General features: G+C 44.0%; 1 protein-coding gene across 2 annotated transcripts in view; it reads right to left on the bottom strand.

Annotated features, from left to right (window-relative positions):
* PDE3A (phosphodiesterase 3A) overlaps positions 1–25,382 on the bottom strand; it is a 281,620-nt gene that overhangs the window by 5,662 nt on the left and 250,576 nt on the right. Inside the window, exons 6-14 of one of the 2 annotated variants that reach the window (XM_070947268.1) lie at positions 25,192–25,277; positions 24,246–24,415; positions 16,832–16,969; positions 11,309–11,420; positions 10,388–10,501; positions 7,352–7,551; positions 4,708–4,911; positions 1,810–1,965; positions 116–353 (exon numbers count right to left, since the gene is read on the bottom strand). In XM_070947268.1, the coding sequence (XP_070803369.1) occupies positions 116–353; positions 1,810–1,965; positions 4,708–4,911; positions 7,352–7,551; positions 10,388–10,501; positions 11,309–11,420; positions 16,832–16,969; positions 24,246–24,415; positions 25,192–25,277 (1,418 nt within the window). Of the gene's footprint in view, positions 1–115; positions 354–1,292; positions 1,341–1,809; positions 1,966–4,707; positions 4,912–7,351; positions 7,552–10,387; positions 10,502–11,308; positions 11,421–16,831; positions 16,970–24,245; positions 24,416–25,191; positions 25,278–25,382 lie in introns of those variants that run through there. The other variant, XM_070947269.1, reaches the window with a different exon arrangement.

Below are 25,382 nucleotides of genomic sequence, written 5' to 3'. Positions count from 1 at the left end.
TAACTTTTTGCGAAATGAGCTTGGGGTGGGCATGCAGCATTTTTATTGGGAAACCAGCGGGTCAGAGGCGAATAAAATGAAATAAAATAAAATAAAAAACCTAGGACAAACGTACTTGCTTCATGGCTGTCACAGGAGTCCATGTCTGGGGAATCCTCTTCGTGTTCATCGGTATCTCCTGACTCATCGTTATCTTCAATCCATTTACCCGGCATCAGTCCTGCTGAGTCATAGGAGTTACACAGGGGTCCCACAATGTGAGTGATGAAGGATTCCTGGAGTTTTGCTAACTGCGGAGCAGAGCGGTCCATGAAAGGGCTGATGGGGAGACCTAAGCTGGCTTCTTCATCACCCTTGGGAAACAGGAGGCACTCTATTAATCAAAGGCAATTGGGATGATTTCCAGTTCGCTAATGGGGCTAAGCCACCCTTCTCAACCTTCAGGTGTGCTGTGTCTGATATTCCCAGATTTCCAAAATCCAGGAATGCTGGCTAGGAATTCTTGGGAGTTGGAATCCCAGAAGACCTGGCAGCAGCCAGATTGAGGAAGATTATTGTTATATGCATGTGGAAAGTAAATTGCTGCAAGACCAAGCCTCTGTATTCAAAGGACATACTAAACTCCATTAGTTTTAACCTTAGTTAGAACTTCTTTTATGTCTGTGTTTTAGTACGTTCTGCTGGTTTCCTTCTTTGTAATCAAAAGTAAAGGTAGTCTCCCCTCGCACATATGTGCTAGTCGTTCCCAACTCTAGGGGGCGGTGCTCATCTTTGTTTCAAAGCCGAAGAGCCAGCGCTGTCCAAAGATGTCTCCGTGGTCATGTGGCCGGCATGACTCAACGCCAAAGGTGCACAGAACACTGTTACCTTCCCACCAAAGTGGTCCCTATTTTTCTACTTGCATTTTTTATGAACTACTTTCGGACTGCTAGATTGGCAGAAGCTGGGACAAGTAACGGGAGCTCACCCCGTTACGGAGCACTAGGGATTCGAACTGCTGAACTGCCGACCTTTCAATCGACAAGCTCAGCATCTTAGCCACTGAGCCACCGCATCCTTTTTAATCAAAAGTAATTCCCTGTAAACTTGTTAAGACAGCTTATGGTTCACTATGTTACATAGATCCAGGAAGCAGATTCTCTTAGGAATTGGGCGATGTGTAATAATCTGAACACAATCGTTTCGTTTGGTTCATCTCATTGGTCAGTTTATAGTTCAAAAGATTACACGAACACTGAAAATGGGTTTAATTCAACCCATTGAATTTAGGAGGGTTGTGTGAACAACTGGCTCTCTTGGGTAGCCTTAAATATCTCTTAAGAGTGGAACTGGAAACCAGTCTAAAAAAGAAAGAGACATTAACCAGAGCAACAAATCCACTATATGATCAAGGTACTTAATAAATGAGTATTTTCTAAAGAAATCTAAGCCATGCTTGCACAACTGGGCTGGTGACAAGGATTTTAAAATGCTAACAACCAACTCTGTTCCTTTTAGCATGCTTTCTGAAAATAGTTTTTTTTAAAAAAATAATAATAATGACCAATAGCTTTTAAGGAAGGTGTGTGTGGGTTTTTGTTTTTGCATTTTAAAGTTTTGAAAAACATTTGACTATTTAGAAGAATGAATTAAGAGGAACTGATTTACCATGATTTATGGAAATAATTTGCTTTCATTATTGTGAATTGTCCAGAGCAAAGTCTTTGCCATTCTCAAAAGCTTGGAAAATAAGCTAAAGACTAAAAAGATGGGCATTTTTCATAAGGCAGTAAAAAAAAAGTCTTTTCATAACAATTGTTATCTTCTCACCTGTTCATAAAATTCATTCACGATGCCATCTGTCCATTTTAGATGCAAATCTTTGTACTTGGCTGGACCATTGATATCGGCCAGTTTGATGCACATCTGACAGACCAATAATCGGTCGTTCTCGTTTGTCCAATCGATGCCCGCATCGTCGTTCACCTGGCAGGTTAACGTGTTATTAGAAAAAGTACCTTGAGACAGTTGTGATCAAACATAACATAATGCAATTCCAAAGGTGAACATGATGTATACTGCACAAGAACCCTTTCCTAGGTAGGGATTATTATTTGGGTGCATTTCCTTGGTTTGCCACTATAGAAAATGGAATGGAATGGAATAGAATAGAATAGAATAGAATAGAATAGAACAGAATAAAATAGAATAGAATAGAATAGAATAGAATAGAATAGAATAGAATAGAATAGAATAGAATAGAATAGAATTTTTTATTGGCCAAGTGTGATTGGACACACAAGGAATTCGTCTTTGGTGCATGGCATAGGATAGCATAGCATAGCATAGCATAGCATAGCATAGCATAGCATAGCATAGCATAGCATAGCATAGCATAGAACAGAATAGAATTTTTTATTGGCCAAGTGTGATTGGACACACAAGGAATTTGTCTTGGTGCATACACTCTCAGTGTACATAAAAGAAAAGATACGTTCATCAAGAATCATAAGGTGCAACACTTAATGATAGTCACAGGGTACAAATAAGCAATCAGGAAACAATATCAATATAGATCGTAAGAATACAAGCAACAAAGTTACAGTCATACAGTCATAAGTGGGAGGAGATGGGTGGTGGGAACGATGAGAAGATTAATAATAGTGCAGACTTAGTAAATAGTTTTACAGTGTTGGGGGAATTATTTGTTTAGCAGAATGATGGCGTTCTGGAAAAAACTGTTCTGGTACAGTTTTTATACAGTTTTTATACAGGTTTATCACTATCATCTTTTTTTTTTAAACTTCTCGATCTAGCTTCAAGCCCTAGCGATTTCTGGTCTTCCTTCCATACATGTATTAATCAGATCTCATTTTGCTTTGGTTCTGTTGTGGGTGGGTGCTCCATCGCTGACTTTTAAGAAGAGACTGGACAGCTATTTATCTGGAACGGTATAGGGCAGGGGTGTCAAACTGGATTTCTTTGAGGGCCGGATCAGCATTGTAGTTCTTCTCCACGAGCTGGGGTGGGGGGAAGGGGGGAAGATGGGATGGACATCTCCTGCAGCACCCTGCTGGCCAAAATGGGGTATGGGGGGTCCTGAATGCGGCCCCATCTGCTCCACTTTTGGCCCGAACGGCCTCCTGCAACACTTTGCCAGCCAAAAAGGGGCCTCCATGGCCTCCTGCAGCACTCTGCTTGTGAAAAACGAGGCCTCCACATGGCCAACAGAGCCCTTTTTTGGCCAGCAGAGTGCTGCTAGAAGCCAGTGAGGCCAGAAACGGGCCGCATGGGGGCTACATGCGCCCCCCCCCGGAAGCCCGTTTTGGCCTGCAGAGGCACCACGGACCGGTCCTTTGATATTTCCAGGCCGGCCCCATTGGCCAGATTTAAGCACCTCACAGGCCTTGAGTTTGACACCCCTAGTATAGGGTCTCTTGCTTCAGAAGGGGGTTGGACTAGAAGACCTCTAAGGTCACTTCCAATTCTGTTATTGTTGTGGTCCGTCAGCGGCCTGTGCAGATTGTAGCTGATTCCGACAACGAGGAGGCTGGTGTGGTGCTCCGTCAGCAGCCTGTGCAGCTGGTGCTCGAGTCGGACAGTGAGGAGGCTGTAGAACATGTGGTGCCAGAGGCAGGGATTCAGCCAGGGCCTTCAGAACCTCCAGAAGCTCCTTTAAGTGAAGAGGACGAAGAGGAGGAGCCACTTCTCAATGCACGGGCGTGCAGAGCTGCCAAAAGGCAGAAGTGGCTCCTCAGGAGGAGGTCTCCTCGAGAGTAAAGTTTGGGGCTAATTGGCCACTCCCTTAGCCTATTTAAGGAGGAACGCTGTTTGCAACAAGCTGTAGAGAACAACTTTAGTTCACTCTCCTTCGTGTCTGCAAAATTGCTCCTGGGCTTTCTGCCAACTCTAGTAAGACTGTGATTACCTTATCTTAGAATTCTGGTAGGCTGTTAAGACAGTTTATTAACAGCCTTTGAATGATAAAGACTAAGTTATTTGAGTAAAATAAGCTTTGTATAGAGTTTGTGTGTGCTGCATTCTTTGGGGTCCGTAGCTGGGGCAGAACAGTTATTCTCTCATTCTGTTATCCCAGGGTTCTGCAACCTTAAGCACTCAAAGAGCCATTTGGACCCGTTTCCCAGAGAAAAGAAAACACCGGGAGCCACAAAACCCTTCCCGTGCCTGACTATTTCTTGAGCGGCCACAAAACTAGCATATGTAGTTGAATTAAACCTTCTGCTTTTGTCTGAAACTTTTCTTTTCTTGGATTTATCCATGGTTGGCCTACTGGGGGTTGAAAACCTCAATAAATCACGTGCTGGCAGGTGTCGCACATAGGCAGTTGTGACGCATATTTTGAGTGACAGGGAGCCGCAGTAGATGGGTGAAAGAGCCACATGCGGCTCCAGAGCCGCAGGTTGCTGACCCCTGTGTTATCCGAATCACACTTCTTCAGCTTCTTTATAGAACAGGATAGTCTTACACTAGATAATAACATTATTCTTTTATCTGTAATCTTCTTGGTTCAGCTCCTTTCTGATATGACTTGGTGGAAGGAAGGAAGAACACTTTATCTACCAAGGAGTCTGCTGGAGAAAGGCTAGCTCCAGGAAAATCCTAATATCAGCCTACCGCAGTAGTAGGATTTGACTGACTTTCTTTGCTGATTTTCTAGGCTCCTATATGAAGATTTGAACCTTAATAAGACACAGGGATTGTGTTTACCTTGGCATTGAATTTAGCTACAAAATCAAAGTGCTTCTTCAGATCAGTGGCCAAAATGGCCTCGATGACAAGGAACCGGAAATGCTTGAACTCCACATGATCAAGATGGATTAAAAAATTATATTCTGGCCTGGACATGAAAAGATTCCATGCAGCTGCCGCATGATGGTTCTCCAGAACAGAACGGTCATTATAGAGAACGGCCTACATACACAGAGAGATGGAGAGAATATTTATTTCCAAAAGATCTGAGAGATGGCAGGTCTGCTGAAACTAAATAAATGATATGTATTCCCCAAGTTAACCACATTTGCATAAAAGGGAATTTGCTTTAGAATTTATTTTAAAAAAACCCAACAGAATAGAATGTTGGTGGAAACTCTCAAGAGTGAACAATAGTGATCGTGTAATACTTATTTAATGATGAGGCCAATGTTTTGCATGTGAACATTTGGTCTTTTACTGAACAATTATGTCCCTAGTGATCTGCAAGTCTCTGGCTTCCCACATTGCTATTACATCCCAAAGGGGAGCATCCGATTTTGTTCTAGAATTTTAAATGCTTTAAAAGTGATATATATGTCATATAAATATGTTTATTTTATTTTTATTTATTAAATTTATATACCGCCCTACTCCCGAAGGACTCAGGGCGGTGAACAGCCAAAAGATAAAACACACATAATGCAAAATTTAAAAACAATATAAAAGCCCATTAAATAATTTGGCCCAAACAATTTAAAACTCCCCTATTATTTTAAAACAAATTTAAAATTAACAATTAAAAAGGAGGTTAGGCCAGGCCAGCCTGTTGAAATAAAAAGGTCTTGAGGGCACGGCGGAAAGTACATAAGTCCAGGATCCTCCGTATCTCCGGGGGGAACTTGTTCCAGATGGCAGGTGCCCCCACAGAGAAGGCTCTCCCCCTGGGGGCCGCCAGTCAATACTGTTTTATTTTATTTATTTTTATTTTATTTTAATTTGATTTATATTAATTTGTTTGGCTGACGGCACCTTGAGGAGCCCCTCTCTATGGGATAATAGTGGCCGGTGAGAGGCTACTAGTGGCAGAAGGCGGTCTCGTAGGTGTATAACTAGTAGAATGTTTGGTATATGAATATCTAAACCAGGGGTGTCCAACCTTGGCATCTTTAAGACCTGTGGACCTTAACTCCCAGAATTCCATGCTGGCTGGGAAATTCTGGGAGTTGAAGTCCACAAGTCTTAAAGTTGCCGAAGTTGGACACCCCCAGTGGTGGGATTCAGCCGGTTCGGGCCGGTTTGAGTGAACCACTTAGTTAAATTGCTGGCTGGCCCCGCCCTGCCCCTTCCAGGAGTCCCCACATGCCCTATTTTGGCTCCCAGGTAAGTGCAGGGAGGCCTCCTAGGCCCAAAACAGGGCACGGTGTGTGTGTGCGCAGTGCCCCCCGCCCCCGTGGCCCATTTTCGCTCCCAGGAGACTTCAGGGAGGCCTCCTAGGCCCAAATTGGGGCACAGGAAGGGGCGGCATGGCCCCCCCACAGCCCATTTTTGCTCCCAGGAGGCTGAAGGAAGGCCTCCTAGGCCCAAAATGGGGCACAGGGGTGGGTGGAGGTGGCACGTCCCCCTCGGCCTGTTTTTGCTGCCAGGGGAGGTGCAGGAGGCTGAGTGCTGCCTGTCACACCACCTGGCCACACCCACTATGGCCACACCCACCCAGCCAGTCATTAGGGCAGAGAACCGGTTGTTAAATTATTTGAATCCTACCACTGGACACCCCTGATCTAAGCAAACATACACCCAACCTCCTCCCACCGTGCAATTGTGGAGGTAATCCTGCCTCTAAAAAATTGTTGGACTATTTCTTTCTTCTAGAGAAATCACCATTCAATTTCTCTGTCCGCAAAACAGGTGGAGAATCTAGTCCCAGGATAGCAGCAGATGGCTTTAAACTCCTGGAGAGCTACGTAAAGGCAGTCCATACTTAACTGATGTAATCGTCATGTGATCATGCCACTTAGTTCCAGCTGCCATTGTTAAGTGAATTCCACATGGTCATTAAAGCAAGGATGTGGTCACCATTTGAGACTGCCTATCAGGTTCCTACTGTCTTTGTTTGTTGGAAGCCAGTGGTGAAGTTTGTAAATGGCGATCACGTGACTGCAGTATGCTGTGATGTCATAATTGTGAGCCAGTCACCAAGTTCCCAAATTGCAACCATTTGACCTCAGGGTCAGCCTCAACTATGAGGACTAGTCAGGTCTCACCCATTCAGCACCATTGTAACTGCAAATAGTTGCTGAGTGAGTGGTCGTTAAGAAAGGACTACTTGAATATGATCTGGACTTCAACTCCCAGAATTCCCCATCCATACTTGGCAACTTTAAGAGTTGTGGACTTCAGCTCCCAGAATTCCTTATCCAAACATGACAATTTTAAGAGTTGTGGACTTCAACTCCCAGAATTCCCCATCCATACTTGGCAACTTTTAAGAGTTGTGGACTGTTCAAGTGATGCTGGCTTGGGAATTCTGGGAGTTGAAGTCCACAACTCTTAAAGTTGCCAAGTTTGGAGATCCCTGCCCTAGAATAAAATTCAGTAGTCTGAAAAAAGCATTACAAGGTTCTTTCTAAGCAAGGTGTTCCCTTAATCCCAGCCTACTTACCTGAGGAGCACTGGTTGCCACCAAGAAGGCATTGGTTCTCCCTGGATGATCATAGTCATGCATGGCAGCAGCTACATACAGGGCCATCAATTCAAGTGATGGGATGTTGCCCGCCAAGCACCCATAGTTGTCATCTGTTGGCGTGTACGTTTTTGACAATACGTATCCCAGGTGGCCGTGAGTGATCCCACTATCTGAATCTGGGCAGAAAATCAGGTTATTCACAGACTGCTCTTTACAGAGGCAATATTTCTCTGTTCTGTTTTGGGCCCACTAGCCTGGCTTAATCAAACATCCCATTTTACAAGGGGTCTAGTACAGGTGTGTCAAAACGGTGGCCCATGGGCTGGATGCGTCACGCACAGGCTACGCCCCGCAGGTCCACAAAGGCAAAAAGGTCGTGATACATCGCGATACGATTGAGTTCGATACCTGTGATCTAGTAAGTCATCTCTAGAACTATGACTAAATAACTCCTTCTATCGCCATCACCAAAGAGACACCCCTGTGCAAACAGCTGAATGTACCTGCAATTTGAACCTACTCAATATATATGATTCTCAGCCGCAAGCATCAAGGAAGCTTGGACAGCAATGATTTATATCAACTGATCTGAACTTGTGGAGCGCCGAGCAATTTCTGATAGCTCCAACCAATGTGGTCCGTGGACAGACTGCTGGGAATCATCCTCTGCAATATTTGAAGGACCCATGTGTGTCCAAGACTTCCCACAGAACCGAATTTAGTTGTTCTACTGGCTTGAGGTCATGTTGTGGCCCACCAGCGGCCTGCACTGATTGTGGCTGATCCTGACGACAAGGAGGCTGGTGTGGTGTCATGCCAGCAGCCTGTGCAGCCGGCGCTCGTGTCGGAAAGCGAGGAGGCTGAAGAGGATGTGGTGCCAGAGGCAGAGACTCAGCCAGGGCCTTCAGAACCTCCAGAGGCTCCTTCAAGTGAAGAGAGTGAAGTGGAGGAGCCTCTTCTCAATGCACGGGCACACAGAGCTGCCAAAAGGCAGGAGTGGCTACTCAGGAGGAGGAGGTCTCCTCGAGAGTAAGGCTTGGGGCTAATTGGCCACTCTCTTAGCCTATTTAAGTTCGCACACAGCTGGCACATGTTGCTGGAAACAACGCTTGGTCCTATGCAGAGCATTTTGAGAGTGAGTTTTTTGTTATAACTTGGTTTCTGGGCTGATTGCCAACCTTTGTCGGACTTTGTTTAATCTCTGTAATTCACAGCAGGCTGATAAGGACATTTGTGGTTAAAGCCTACATTTTGAAAGGGGTCTGTTTGTATTAAATGGAGATTTGGAGCTGTGTGTGTGCTACACTTCTTGAGACTCGTAGCTGGGGCAGAACAGGTCAACAGCATGGGCTTTGTGCAGCAAATTGTGGCAGGGGTGAAATCTACTTACCTTCCCTACCAGTTCGGAAGTGCACACGGCACGGTTGCATGCTCGTTCTATTCGCACATCACATGCACGCACGGACCTTCTGTGCATGCTCAAACCCTTCTGCACATGCGCAGAGGGTAAAAAACAGGTTACTTCCTGGTTAAAACTAGGAAGTAATGACGACCGGGCGGAGCCTCGTTTTGCCATCGCTACCGGTTCGGCTGAACCGGTACAAACCGGTAGTATTTCACCTCTGAATTGTGGACCGTGTTCCACACACAGTACTCACAACTGGGGATTAGGAGTGAAACGTGCACTCTTAAAATCTCTGTATCTCCCCTAAAATCTTTTGGCTGTTTACTATTGGGAGCACTGTTTCAAAAGGTGTGTTCGGTACACTGCCTGCTCGGTCTAATTCACGCTGAAGATACAGCCATTACAGAAGTGTCACCATTCTGACATTCACCCGCCCCACTATCATGTGATCGCACTTCAGGTGCTGGGCAACATGGCCACATTTTATGGACATTTGCAGCAGTGGTGAAATCCAATTTTTTTTACTACCGGTTCTGTGGGTGTGGCTTGGTGGACATAGTGTGGCTTGGTGGGTATGGCAGGGGAAGGATACTGCAAAATCCCCATTCCCACCCCACTCCAGGAGAAGGATACTGCAAAATCCCCATTCCCTCCCCACTCCTGGGGGAAGGATATTGCAAAATCTCCATTCCCACTCCACTCTGGGGCCAACCAGAGATGGTATTTGCCGGTTCTCTGAACTGCTCAAAATTTCCACTACCGGTTCTCCGAATTACTCAAAATTTCTGCTACCGGTTCTCAAGAATCTGTCAGAACCTGCTGGATTTTACCCCTGATTTGCAGCGTCCCATGATTGCATTTTATGCTTTTCCATCCTTCTGGTTTTCAGCAAAACTGCACCCATAGTGAATAATGGGTTTGCACTTAATGATGACCAGGCATTCACGTTTACAACTGCCACCAAAAAAAAAAATAAAATCATAATTTTTTCACAACTATGCGCGAGCTACACTGGTTACCGGTGGCCCTTCGGATCCGCTTCAAGGTGCTGGTCTTGACCTATAAAGCCCTACATGGCATGGGCCCGGGGTACTTGCAAGACCACCTCCTACCGGCCTCCCACCGCTCAGTGTGGTCACATAGGACTGCCCTCCTCTGGGTGCCATCGGCCAGACAATGTTGGCTGGTGGCCGCCAGGATGAGGGCGTTCTCGGTGGCTGCACCAACCCTCTGGAATGAATTACCCACTGGGCTTCGGACGGCCCCCAACCTCCGTGCTTTCCACGCTGAAATGAAGACATGGCTTTTTCAGCAAATTCCCTGACCTGTTATGAGATTTTAGTTGTTGGGGTTTTTACATTTGGATGTTTTTAGTTTTATTTATTGTTATATGTTTTTTATTCTGTGAGCCACCCCGAGTCCTACGGGAGAAGGGCGGCATAGAAATATAAGAAATAAAATAATAAATAAATAAATAAATAAATAAACTATCATGTCATATGACCATAATGAGTAGGCTCCATTATGGTTGTAAGTTGAGGACTATCTGTAACAACACTGCACCAAGAAATTCAGTTCATGGCAGCCAGACCTTTTCGTAACATTACCTGAATCACTTGCTGATCCATGGTCATTAATCATAGTTGGGAGGCCAGGGATGGGCTGGGATGAAAGGTACCAGACAGCATGGAGGACATCAGTAGCATGAGTTCTGTTATGATCTGTTAAGAGAGAGGTTTGTTGCATTTGAGAGTGGATTTGGGGGGTAACAGCACCATCTACTGGCCACAGATGAAAATGTGGATTTATTCCTGGTTCCCACCTTTGAGAACCAGTCAAATGATATTCATAGCAATGTTAAAATTCCTCTATGGCATTCTAACATTGGGATGCTCTGTTGTATTGATTGACACCAAAACTCTGTCCCATTCAGTAGAGTTTGGCAAACATTTATTGATTAGAACATTCAGGGGGGAAAAAAAATCCCATTCTTGAATTGTGGCTTTATTTATTAGTATTTTCTCCCATATGGAGAAAAATAATAATAAATAAAGCCACAGTTGTGTGTATGTGTGTGTATAACTGGATTTGCTGTTTTACTCACTTTTAATTATTTTGTTTTCTTGTTATGCTTTTATGAAACACATATTGACAGATAAATGATTATGCGACTTTCAAGGATTTTAGTTAAAAATTCAAATAAAAGGTGCTTTAAAAAAAATCACAGCTACCATCTGCTACCAGACTTTTAGAAGATAGATGAAGACTTTCTTATTCAGGAAAGTAAGTTTTCACTGATGAATTACAAAAATGCCCCTCTTTCTAACTGGATTATTTAAAAATGTGATTGCACTATGCATTGTACAGATTTCGTTTTAATAATAGCCAACGGTTTTATTTTTTAAAAAAATATGCTTGGAAGTAATCTTCTGTGGACGTTGAAGGAAAACAAGTGTGGGCTATGATTAAAAAAAATAATAAGAGAAATGGAGAATAAGAGAATCAGCAAGGCATGCTATTGTACTTACAAGGTATCTCTCGATATCCACATTCTAAGGCATGGAAATAGTTCATAAACTCTGGTATAGGGATTTTGAAAGTTTCAAAGAGACCCATGTCCTCAAAGAGCCTATAGGATACCTGGAAAACAAAATAAAGGAAAGGAAAAGGAACCATCATTCTTAGAACTTGGGGTTGGCTATCGTTGATAGGTCAATCTAGAACTTCAGATTATCATCATCAACATCATTTAACAACCCCATAATACCTTGCGGGGTGGAGTCTGGGCAACTGAATGGAGCTAGCAGAGTGTTTTAATGGTCAGATGCCTTTCCTGTCACCAATGCAGAGTTTTGTTCAGCAGATATATTCTCAGTGTGCCCAGAGAGAGAAAAATCTGCTTCTACCTAGGATCGAACTCACAGCCTCCTGATTGTGAGGCGAGAGCTCTACCTCTAGGCCACTGCACCACTCCTAGATCTTCAGACTAACTCCAAGTTTAAATCAGTTGTAGGAGATGGCCAGGCTGAGCCGGATGGAGGGATCAAGTATATCATCAGTCTTGAGTCCCTTCGCACCGACAAGAAATCTAAGACCAGCCCATCTTGAATGGACTCTTATCTACCATCAATTTTCTTTGATCGTTAGTAGCTCAGTAGTTAGTAGTTCGGAATCTTGTAGAGAGTGTTAGCATGCAATAAACCTGTAGTCACTTAAAACTCCCTTGCTTCCCAATTTCTTGCATCTGACACCAGCCTTTGCTCCATTTAGGAATAGTATTTGCTCTGTGTTCTATCTATAAAAGTTCTGGTGGAAACTTTGTTCAATTTAGGGAAGACAAACAATTGATGCTTGCAATTATATATGCACAATCCATACCTCGACTTACAGCCATTTGTCTGGCAAGTTTTCGAAGTTACAGTGGCACTGAAAAAAAGGGACTCACGACGAGTCCTCACCCTTACAACGATAACAGCATCCATTCATTATCACCTACAGTATTCAAAATTTGGGTGCTTGGCAACCGGCACGGTTGAAGTGTCCTGGAATCACGTAATCGCCGTTTGTGACCTTCCCAGTCGGCTTCCAACGATCAATATCGATGGTGGAAGCTAGATTCACTTAATGACTGCATAGGTCACTTAACAACTGCAGGGATACTCTTAACCACCATGGCATAAAAAAAAAAAGTTTGTAAAATTGGATGTGACTCGCTTAACAACTGCCTTGCTCATCAATGAAAATTCTGGGCCCAATTGCGGTTGTTAAGTTTAGGACTCCCCCTGGGCAGAACCATACCAGTTTGGGTTCTAGGCTTACCCCCCTGATGGAATAAATAAAAGATGGTTCACAGCAGTGGTGGGTTCCTCCCAGTTCAGTCCGGTTCGGCCGAGCCGGTAGCGGTGACGATATGACGTCACCAAACCGGTTCTCCCCCCCACCCTCCCCCCCACGTTATTCTTACCTTTTATTTGGTCCCACCCCCAATCTATTGCTGCCTCCTGAGTCCCAGCTGATGACTAGAGGGAAAAAAACTGTTTAAACTCTTGCCGCGGGGCTTCAAAGGGCCGTCCTACAGCTAATCAGTGTTAAAAGCAAACAAATGAGTCGGGTCGTAAGTGCGAGGACTGGTCGTAAATGCGAGGACCTTCCTGAAATGACTTTGACCAGCTAGCCACGCCCACCTAGTCACATGACCTCCAAGCCACACCCACAAAATAAGCCACGCTCACAGAACCGGTTGTAAAAAAATTTAGAACCCACCCCTGGTTCACAGATAAATTTAACAGATTTAAATAATTTAAAACAATTGAACAGATAAAAATGGTTTCACAGGCCATAGCTCCCTTGCTATAGTTGGCCAGAGACAAACTGTACAGGTAGTCCTCGAATTACAATAGTTTATTTAGTGACCATTCAAAGGTACAACGGCACTGAAAAAAGTGACTTATGACCGTTTTTCCACACTTATGACCATTGCAGCGTCCCCTGCAATGGCCGTGCCATTGACATTTAGATGCTTGACAACTGACTCACATTTACGACAGTTGCAGTGTCCCGGGGTTATGTGATCCTCTTTTGCGACCTTCTGAAAAGGACAGCCAATGGGGAAGCCCGATTCACTTAACAACCATATTCCTAATTTTTTTTTTTTTTTTAAATTTGATTTATATGCCGCCCTTCTCCGGAGACTCAGGGCGGCTTACAATGTGCTAAGCAATAGCCTTCATCCTTTTGTATATTTATACAAAGTCAGCTTATTGCCCCCATAAACTGGGTCCTCAATTTACCTACCTTAGAAAGGATGGAAGGCTGAGTCAACCTTGAACCAATTTATTGGTTCACTTAACAAATGTGACGAGAAAAGTCGTGAAATGAAGGCAAACTCGCCTAACAAATTTCTCACTTAACAACATAAATTTTGGGCCCAATGGTGGTCGTAAGTTGAGGACTACCTGTACGAAACCTTATGTCTGGGCTTTGTTTTGGGACGATATACAGCAACGCACAAACCTTGTTTTGTGGTTTGTAAAATGGGCTTGATAACAGGATGGACAACTTGTGACTGCAAGTGGTCCACAAATCTTAAACTAACCTGTCTCTCTTGAGAGGTCCAGAATCTTATTCATTTATATCCCACTTTTATTATTTTTACAAATAACTGAAGGCAGCGAACATATCCAACACATCTTCCTCCTCCTATCTTCCCTATAACAACAACAATCCTGTGAGGAGGCTTGGGCTGGGACAGTGTGACTGGCTCATGGTCATCCAGCTGGCTTTTGTGGCTAAGGTGGGACTTGAACTCGCGGTCTCTTGCTTTCTAGCCTGGTGCCTTAACCACTAGACCAAACTGCCTCTCACTCTCTCTGAGGATCTTGCAGCTTGTACTTTCCTACCCGAGATCTCATCTGGAATATAAATGTCCCACCAGGTTTGATGATTGCGTGATTTTTGAACTTTTATTGGATCAAATAAGGGATCATGAGCCACGGTGGCGCAGTGGTTAGAGTGCAGTACTGCAGGCTACTTCTGCTGACTGCCAGCTGCCTGCAATTTGGCAGTTCGAATCTCACCAGGCTCAAGGTTGACTCAGCCTTCCATCCTTCCAAGTTCGGTAAAATGAGGACCCAGATTGTTGGGGGCAATAGGCTGACTCTGTAAACCGCTTAGAGAGGGCTGTAAAGCACTGTGAAGTGTTATATACCATATTTTTCAGAGTATAAGACGCACCTACCTTTTTTGGTGAGGAAAACTAGAAAAAGAAATCTGCCTCTGCCTCCCAGCAATTTTGCCTCGTTGCAGCAAATAGTAAATAGCCTGCTTTACTTTCATTTTCGTTGATTGATTAGCACAAGATTAGCACAAGAAAAAAAAAATCTGCTCCCAGCAATTTACCTCCTTGCAGCAAGCAGCAGAGGCCCACGCAAAACAGCTGAGAGTCGGGAGGCTGATCCAATCAACTTGTGCTAATTAGGCTGTGCTGAAGCTGAAACAAGCCGTTTCTTCTTGCTGCTTGCTGCAAGGAGGTAAACTTCTGGGAGGTAGAGGCCAAAGGGTGGGGGCCAGTGTGTGGGCGGGGCTACATTCGGTGTATAAGACGCCCCTAAATTTTCACCCCCTTTTAGGGGGGGGGAAGGTGCTTCTTATACGGTAAGTCTAAGTGCGATTGCTATTGCTATCAGCTGCAGCACACCAAATATTGCTGATGGGCTGCAGCTGATGCCCACGATCTGATTTCTTGATTAAGGTTGTTGGCTTCCTCCGGGTCAAACAAATTTCCTAGAGAACTAAGCTGAACAAATCACCCACCTGTCATTACCAAGTTCTTATCTGCAGGCTACCACTTAGTAGCCTCATTCTAGTTGACTTTCCTAGAATCTGGAAACCCGCTGTCCGAGAAGCTGCTATTTTCTCTTGTTTTGCGAAAAGGTGCAGTGAAATTTAACTTTATTTTTAAACGGAAGTCTGGCTTTAATCTTTCTAGTGGCAGCCTTCCATTCTATCCCCTCTTTTTCTCGGCAAAACTTGTTATGTCCCTCCAGGGGCATTATTAGGCTAACATTAAGTGAAAATTAAGGCATTATCTAAGCACACAGCTTGTCATCAAGCAGAACGAAGCTTCCTACTCACCATTTTTGCATGAAAAAGGAAAATTCTTTTTGCACATTGGCCTGTGCTAGAGCCAAAGGTTTCCCGTGGTAGTGCGTGGGCTATTTTCTTTTCAAAACCAATTCGAAACCACCGTTTTAGAAGGAGCCTAATAGCGCCTTTTCCGACTAACACATTTTAGTTGAAATTTTTTTTATCACCTTTGAATAAAATGTGTCGGTTAGAAAAGGTGCTTATCTCATTCCTCATTTCTGCTACCATAAACTGGCAAGTCTCTTCTTCTCCAGTGTTAATAACCTCTATAGCAGCGGTCACCAAAATTTTGGTGGTCCCCAGAAAAATTATTTGCATTTTTTTATATTGCACTAAATCAGGGGTCCTCAAACTATGACCTCTGGGCTAGATATGTGCAATGAACATTTGTACTGCTGCAGAGAGTCTCTCCCTTCGGGGTCTTTTTGTGTGAGTTGGAGGGGGGCATAAATTCCGACTTGGGGTCTACTTTAGCCTCCTGGTGTGGGGCTTTGGCCGAAGGCTGGAGGGAAGCGCTGCTGGTGGTGAAGAGCCAAAGGGCCTTGTTCCAGTGGGACTGCATTACGGCCTGGAACTGGCTGACTATTTCAGCCTGCTGAGCCTCCGGGCGCCGGTACCTGGCCTTGCACTCCCGCAGGTCTTCCCTCTGCTTGGAAAGCCTATGCTCGTAGTCCTGAGTGAGGTGCTTCTGCTGAGCCTCCTTCTCGGTCAGATCCAATTTGAACTGAGCTGTTTTGCCAACTCTTTTTTCATGGTGGCTGTTTAGCTCCAGCAACTACTTCCTGTTGGGGCCCTAAGGAGCCCAGGCAGGCAGGTGAAGAGTAGCGAGTAGAGGCTGGCAAGGCGCCCCTCAATGTGAGTGACATCGAGTTGGCCACGCCCACCCAGTCACATGACCACCTTGCCACGCCCACCCAGCTGGTCATTAGGTAGATCATATTAGTGGTCTGTGGGATTTAAAATTATGGATTTAGTGGTCCCTGAGGTTCGAAAGGTTGGTGACCCCTGCTCTATAGCTTTCTTTACAAAATATATTTTGTTTCTCAAAATCCTTCTACAAGGCCCGGATGTACTTCTTGGCGTTTGGGTAATGCTTATTTCCTAACCATGAATCGGCTAGCTCTATTTTTTCCTTCCTGGCATATAGCAATAGAAACCTAGCACCTGAGTTCTTAACCTATGACTCAGCTAGGATTTTAACCATGGCTTCTCAGAGGAGCCACACTGGCTGGGTTCGTACGAATCAGAAAGCCGTAATATTTGATTCCCACATAACGTTAGAACAGAAAGAAATACATCTCTGCATTCGAATAGCTCTGGACTGGAATCGGGATTAGAACTTGAGAAGGATGCATTAGAAAAAGCAGAACTCTGAGGTAACTCTTCTAGAACATCCAATTTCTTACCTGGCTTAAAATCCGACCCCATCTCTTGCCGATTTTGTCTACCAAATCAAAGATTGGGAAATTCCAATTGTTTAGTTGCTCCATTAGTGGGTCCAAATTGTCCATTATTAGAGGCTTGGGGGCAAGGATAGGTTTTTCCTGTAACAGATAACCAATAAACACATCCCAAATGTTAAAAAACAACAACAACAGAGTCCCTAGGGAGTTGGGCGGCATAGAAATGCGACAAATAAATAAATAAATAAAAAACAACCCTGTACAAAATGTAGGATTCTTTGGACTTTTCAATGTCCTTATTCCAAAGCTTCCATCTTGGGTTAGAGGTATCCCAGGAGGTATATATTCAAGATTTAGGAAAGTTGTCAACCTCTTCCAATCAATTAGATAAACACTTCCTAATCAGTGTCCCAAGCTGTTAAGATATTTTAATAGCAAACCAGATGGGGGAAGTTAAAATGAAATGAATTTCAACTAATGGGAAAAGCAACCTTTACCAAAAAAAAAAAAAAAAAAAAAAAAACCAAAAAAGAGAACCAAAAGAATGTTGATCCAGCTCTCGAAGATTTTCAGGGTAACCATTTCCTGAGCAGGCTAAACTCAGAAGGCTCCTAGTTCTAAACTGGTTTTCCTTACGCAGGAAACTGGAAAGTATGGTATAATCTCAGTTTACAAAGCAAGAATTGAAAGCAACAGCTGATTTGACAGAGGCAGTATCAAGCTTCTTGATATTACCTCTGGGTAACAGAATAACCGAGTTGGAAGTTACCTTGCAGTAACTTCCTTTGCTTAGACAGGAAGTCTTATACCCGTGATGGTGAACCTATGGCACGCGTGTCACAGGTGGCATGTGGAGCCATGTCTGTGGGCACACGAGCGTTGCCCTAGCTCAGCTCCAGCGTGCATGCACATGCCAGCCAGCTGATTTTCGGGACTTCCGGGCCCACCGGAAGTCAGGGAATGGGTCGTTTCCAGTTTCTGGGGGGGGGGGGGGGAGAGCTGTTTTTGCCCTCCCCAGGCTCTAAGAAAGCCTCTGGAGTCTGGGGAGAGTGAAAAACGGGCCTTTTGGTCCCACTGGAAGTCGGGAAATGAGTTGTTTCCGGCTTCTGGAGGGCATCCGGGTGGGTGGGTGGGTGGGGAGGCATTGAATTATCGGTGTGGGCACATGCTTAACCTACTGTTAATCCCCCAAAGATTTTCAGCATATACTGTAGTTCTTTGATGTCAGTGTCTTGTCCTTTGAATTTTTTGAGCAGACACTAAGTTGGCTCCACAAAAGAAGACAATTGATTAGGAAAGGGGAAAACTTGTAAAAAAGAGAACCACAAAAGCCAAATTGCCCAAAGGAACTTGGGCAATTTTGGGCTCCACCCAACAGATCCAGGTAGAAAAGGAGAAGACCTGGTAGGATTTGAGAGGACTTTGAGAGGTCAGGTAAACAGAAGATGTTCTGGCCTTATAGAGTGCTGTTGGAACACCATCTGCAGAGGAATTCTTTGTGCATAAATTGGGCAAAGCCAAGAAGTTTTGCGTAGTTATAAAGAAAAGAAAAAAAAAAACAATAGCTGGCAGGACCACCCTGGAGTAAGAGTTATTGCTGCTTGGCAGGGGATGTTACTGTTGTTATTCTGAATTCAAACTGGGTTGGAAAGTGGATGGTTGAGAGCAGTGGCGAAATCCAAATTTTTTTACTACTGGTTCTGTGGGCGTGGCTTGGTGGGCGTGGCAAGGGAAGGATCCTGCAAAATCTCCATTCCCGCCCCACTCCAGGGGAAGGATACTGCAAATTCTCCATTCCCACCCCATTCTGAGGCCAGCCAAAGGTGGTATTTGCCGGTCCTCCGAACTGCTCAAAATTTCCGCTACCGGTTCTCCAGAACCTGTCAGAACCTGCTGGATTTCACCCCTGGTTGAGAGACAAACTCTCTATTTTGAATTCCTAAGTTCCCTTGGGAATGCTGCAGACCTTCAGTATGGCCTCCAGAAATCTCCCAATTCTCCAAATAATCACCTTCAATGTGAAAATGAAAAATTATGACATGTTGGAGAAGACAGGGAGCAACAATACATTTCAAATATCAAAAGATTTATAATCAAAGCATCCTTCTCTGAGGGCAGAACAAGGTGGGGGGTTTTTTGAGCTTCATATGAATTGAGCTTCATATGAATTGTTCTAACCTTCTCAAATTCTTCCCATGTTCTTCTCATTGAAGCATTCCAAGCTTCAGACTCTTTCAGATTGGCCAATTTTGGGTAAGCTGGGAATAGCGGTTTTGAACTCAAAATTGAGTTTTTGATATACATTCCAAATGTTTTGCCGACCGTGATGAATGAATATTCAAACATATATGTAATGCATAACGTAGCTAGGTATAGTGTGACAGACAGTCTTCAGCAGGGGTGAAATCTAAAACTTGTTACTACCGGTTCTGTGGGCGTGGCTTGGTGGGGGGGTTAATGTGACTGGGTGGGCGTGGCCAACTTTTTTTTTTTAACTTTTAAAAGCATTTTTTCTACAACCTTAAGTGGTTGCAGGAAAAAAATGCTTTTAGAAGCCTCTGACGATCAAGCAACTCAGGTGGGATCGCCAGAGGCTTTTAAAAGCATTTTTTCCCCCTACAACCTCTTTGGACGAAGAGGTTGCAGAAAAAAATGCTTTTAAAAATTTTAAAAAACAGCCTCTGATGATCGCGTGGCTCAGCTGGGCATGGAGGGTGGACGCAGGGATTTTCGCTACCGGTTCTCCGAATCACCCGCCGCCATTGCTACCGGATCGGGCAATCCGGTCTGAACCGGGAGCATTTCATCCTGGTCTTCAGGCTCCAGAAGATGATTGGAGGTTCAAATAATAAGGAATTCATTTTAGATCTATTTCAAGGGATGTCTATGGAGATTCTCAGTCATCCAGATCATAGTTGTTCCAAAGGTGCTTTTACAAGAGGCAAATGGACTTCCTTTGTTTTTCCTTGACGACGTTTCGCTTCTCATCTAAGAAGCTTCTTAAGTTCTTCTATTTCAAGGGATCATCAGGAATTGACCCCAAAGAAAAATTCATTGCTAGAGCTGTGCACCATTAATATCACAATGTCAATTGTCATCTTTACAGAGTTGATAGAATTATAACTGACCCATTTTGCCATCATTGGTAGCCATGCATAATTAGTGGTTGAAAACCATAACAACAATGAAAATCCACATTTTCTATACTGAATCATGTTTGTGGATGATTGTCTATGTTTCCTATCAGTTACTGCCATGTACAAAATTGATTCAAATTTGGTTGCTGGCTGTTAAGTTTGTTATTGCAAAACCCTGGAAAGTTAAAATTCATTTCCCACCAGACTGATGGCCTTTGAAAATGTCACTTTGTCATCCATCACAGCTGTGGCTGAAAAACTGACACAGAAATGAGTTTTGAAAAACTTATAACAGAGGCCATTTTCTTCCAATCTGGTCCCTATTAATGAGTTGCATTAAACATATTTTTCCTAATAGATTATCTGTGTCTAAACAAGTATCGTCCTGGACAGAAATATTGAGTACAGATGTTTATTATGTTTGTTCTTGTCTTGAATTAAAAGGAATTTTTATTCTTCCTTCTTCCCTTCCGATGTTTCTGTTTTTGACATTGGCTTATTCATTTTGAGTGGAAAAATATATGGGGAATGTTGGGATTTTGGAGTTCACGAAGTTTGGTCTTGCAAATATTTCATTATCAAAGTAGGTGGCACACGGCAGCGGGAGCATTTGACTTTGTGTATGGGGTAGTTTGACCTACCAGTCTTCATCGGAATAGTTATAGTGCCTGTGTGCCTGTTTCTGATTAGTCTACTGGCACAGTTGGCTGTGTTGTTTCATCTTAGATTGTTGGGTTGGGTTTTTTTTTCTCCCCTTATATATGTGTTGACTGTTGGATGTGGGATAAGAAAGATGCGCCTCAGACTATTCCTTCTTCAGCTTTTGTTTACTTGAAGTAATTTATAGACAGGGTTCACGGCAAAGGCAGGTTGCTAATCAAACGTTTGCAAGGAGAAAACCACGTCTAGTGAACACAAAGTTCCTAACCTTATTTAGTTTTTGAATCCTGCAATTCAAAAGATAAACAATCAATATATACTTTCAAAATCGTCACCTGGGATTCTTGCACCCTTCCTGGGAGTTCATTAGCGATGCGCTAAATGTGGATATTTATAAGCTTAATTTAGGCCACCTGGGGATTCTTGAGCAATTGTTCACAACTGTTTCAAATTACTCCCATCTTTCAAACTATTTTTCTCCCGTTTTGACAGTTGGTTTTTTTATGGCTGTTGCTTAGAATATTTCTTTTGGTCTTTATTTCTAACTCTTCCAGACCACAACATCCCATAATATGCTGGCAGTTTACAGTGCAAAAACACAGTAAGAATAAATAAAGCAATTGAAACTGGTTAGACATTAATCCCCGTAGGTACCCAATCCCAATGGCTACCTATGTATCTCTGCAATGGTACCAATCTAAATAGCTAACTGGAATAGAAAACCCATCTATGTCTTAATTTTATGCTATACTTTGACTAAGGTAAAGGTAAAGGTTCCTCTCGCACATATGTGCTAGTCGTTCCTGACTTTAGGGGGTGATGCTCATCTCCGTTTCAAAGCTGAAGAGCCAGCGCTGTCCGAACACGTCTCCGTGGTCATGTGGCTGGCATGAAATACCAAAGCCGCATGGAACGCTGTTACCTTCCCACCAAAGGTGGTCCCTATTTTTCTATTTGCATTTTTTACGTGCTTTCGAACTGCTAGGTTGGCAGAAGCTGGGACAAGTAATGGGAACTCACCCTGTTACGCGGCACTAGGGATTCGAACTGAACTGCCGACCTTTCGATTGACAAGCTCAGCGTCTTAGCCACTGAGCCACCGCGTCCCTATACTTTGACTAAGTATAGTCAAAAACTAAGATGGCTGCCTATAAAATGGCCGGTGCCTGGCCTGATGGTATCCTGTCCCTTTAAAGCAGCGTGGGCAACTATTGCCCCTTTACGACCTGAAGTAGACTTCAACTCCCAGAATTCCTGAGCTAGCATGGTCCACAGATTGTAAGGGGACCATAGTTACTTGCCCTTCAAGACCTCTCTAGCCAGCACAACAACTGGTAGCTACAAAAGCTGAACAGAGAGGCAACTAGGGATAGCTGTTTTGGAGTGGTGTTGGTGTGGGAGTGAGAGTGAGATGGAAGGTGATTTGTGGTAATTTATTGAAATAAAGCCTGAAGCATCCTAAGACTAATAGAAAGAGGTACTATTCTCAAGCAGTGGAACTCATAAGAAGAAGTGATGGAGGAGCAGTATTAGGAGCTGTAGTAGAACTGGGGAAGAATGGAGTAGTGAGGAGTAAGTATCTACTGCCATAGGTTGCCATCACAGGCCTAGGGTCATTACATTCCCATAAATGGACAAAGTCCAACCCCTCATAAATTCTATTAATGCTGACCATTACTTGACTAGATTACTGCGTATAGGCATGAGCAATAGATCAACTTAACTGGAACTTAAATGTGTAGTCCTGATCCTTTGTGCCTGACAACAAGCTTTGATCCTTACCTGCAGGATCATCTCCTGCCATCCTCCCATCGTCCGGTGTGCTCACACAGAGCGGGCCTCCTCAGAGTGCTGTCAGCCAGACAATGTCGGATGGCAGCCCCCAGGGGGAGAGCGTTCTCTGTGGGAGCGCCGACCCTCTGGAATGGGCTGCCCACCGGCCTCAGGACAGCCCCTGACCTCCTCTCCTTCCGCCGCGAATTGAAGACGTGGCTTTTTCACCAAATGGGCTGAATCCGTAGGGGTGATTTTTAATAATTTTAATCAAATTTTTAATTAATTTTAACTAATTTTAAATTGACTTTGATGTTTACGTAATTTTTTTGTTCCTTCTTATAAGCTGCCCTGAGTCCTTCAGGAGAAGGGCGGCATATCAATTACATAAATAAAATAAATAAATAAATAAATAAATCAGCAGAGAACTTCAAGGAGCACAGCCAGGAAGCTGTCATCATATGAAACTTGTTTATATCTTTTGATAAAGATTGCATAGCTCCGTATCATCTCCTACAACGGCAAGGAGAACAAACCTGAACCCTTGATTATTTAGAAATGGTTTATTCTACACCAACAAGTGAGTTGGTTTTGAGGGTTTAGCGACGTATTTTCCTTTCTTTCTTTTAACCAGATGTCCGCGAATGGAATTTCGAAATTGACGGTAAGCATGCGGCATACAAATATGATGAACACAGAACATGTGTTGAAACCCCAGCTTTACAAACAAAACAAAAACAAAAACAATGGGCTTAATTTTTTCAAATGCTGATTTCAAGACTACACAGCCTGTTCTGGTTAAGAGATTTTCTTAGAAGGCATAAGCTTTCATAAGCTCAGATGCATGGAGTTGCTGAACCGATTTTGGATTTAAATTGGACTGAGGAGGGGGGGAATGGAGGGGAAAACTGGTTGGTTGTGCAGATGCAGGTTATGCGTGAGTCAAATTATAAGTATCATATCAATTGTAATATGTTAAAAACCTATTGCGTTTGTTGAGGCTTCTGGAAAATCTGAAACTTTTTCAGCAGTCTCTCATTCAACTCCGCTGCTTAAGTTAAAATCATAAGGTTGGAAGTGACCTCACTCCTCAAGGCAGGAGTCTTATACCATCCCAGTGCGGAATGGGACTTTTCGGCTCCTACCTTTGGCCGCGCTTGCTTCTCCGCCAAGCTTCTGCCTCGGGGCATTCACCGCTAGCTTTTATTTATTTATTTATTTATTTATTTGTTTGTTTGTTTGTTTGTTCAACTTGTATGCCACCTTTCTCCGAAGACTCAAGGCGGCTTACAATGCATTTAAAAACCATATATAAAAACATTAAAAATTAAAACATTAAAAACAATTAAAACCCATTCACACCATTCATGGCCGGATCTCGCCAGATCGCAACAGCGAGATCAACGGCCCCAGGCCTGCCGGAAAAGCCAGGTCTTCACTGCTTTTCGGAAGGCCAATAAGGTCCGGATCTCAGGAGGTAACTGGTTCCAGAGAACTGGGGCAGCCACAGAGAAGGCCCTCCCCCGCGGGCCCTCCATCCCCACCCTAGCTTAATTTTTATCCGTGCACCTTGGAGTGGGTGGGATATTAATTAGGGCTTATTTTGGGGGTAGGGCTTATATTGGGCACACCAAGCTAGGACTTACTTTCGGGGTAGTTCATATTTTTGGGGAAACATTGTACTTTGTTCTTGTTTCGACTCCTGAAGTCAAACTTGCATACCAGACTCTTTTTAATTTTTGGCTACCATGGGCTAAAACAACTCTCCTCTTCCAATGTCTACATCTCCTTCTAAAATTCTCAGGTACATTAGTGAGGTCGTTACGTTCAACATTTGAATGGGATACCTCCACAGGCAGCAAAGGATGCAAAATGACAGTCTCTGGGGCAAACGTCCTGCAGGGCGGGCCTCCCTGGGCCTGCTCCTTGGCACAAGGTGTCTCGTCTTCATTCTGCACAATGTCACTGCTGTCGCTGTTATTCGTCTCATAGTCGGAGGTGGCCTGCGCAGGATCATCTAAAAGGAAAACCCAACTGCCGGTTACTGCTGTTAGGACCCAACTCTCTTTCTGATCTGACCTAGGCTTCCTTAGAAAACATAAAGCACAATCTTAATCCCGGCAAACCTCTTTTATTCATACGGCTGTGAATTATTGTCATTCACAGTCCGAAAGCTTCAGAAACAGTCTTTCAGGGAAATGTTTATAAACACCCACCTTATCTCCTTTGGAATGTTGCCAGAGAACAATTTGCCAAATGCAGGGCAAGGCCTAACTTAGCACAGAGTCAAACAGAACTTTCCAAAACTTGAACCGACCTGATGAACTAACTGCTTCCTGCAAAAGCTCACATCCCGTTTGCTCCTCTTTTATGTCTCATGGGAGGGGCCAATCATCTCCAAGCCTTACTCCCAAGTTAACCCTGTTTTCTTAATTGTTCTTGTCTTTTGGCAGCTCTGCACATGCGCACACTGGGAACAGGCTCCCGCTGTTTTTCTGCCTCGCTGATGTCAGACTCCGGAGGCAGCAAATAACTACCAGATGGCCTTGGCCCCCTCTCTGCCTCTGACTCAGAGCCCTCGTCCGAGCCTTCCCCAGACTCCAGGACTGGCCCACGTTCTTCCCCAACCTCCTCACTGTCCAAATCTGCTGCCAGCTCTCCTGGCCGTTGGCGGGCCACAACACTTTCCTTGAACCAACCAAAGCAGATCCCCTCAGCAATTCCAAATCAACAAATAGCAGAGTCCCATCTTGTCCCAAGCTCGGTCTTCAGGTACAGTAGACGCCTACTTACCTGTCCTGTTCAAAGTATGTGCGGCCCCGTCATTCCTATCCAATGTTCCTTCTCTGGGGTCTGTTTGGCTGTACGGCCTGCCACAACTGGAAAACAGAAGGTACGACAGAAATTCGGTCAAACAGTGGACAAGCAGCAAATGGATAGAAGATGATCTATTATGAGAAGTAACTGATGTAACTGCACATTCC

The sequence above is a fragment of the Pituophis catenifer genome, unplaced genomic scaffold (genome assembly GCF_029215685.1).
Source record: "Pituophis catenifer annectens isolate HBS135680 unplaced genomic scaffold, rPitCat1.0.hap2 SCAF_7, whole genome shotgun sequence".
Classification (NCBI taxonomy): Eukaryota; Metazoa; Chordata; class Lepidosauria; order Squamata; family Colubridae; genus Pituophis; species Pituophis catenifer.
This window is presented reverse-complemented; position numbering and strand designations above follow the sequence as displayed.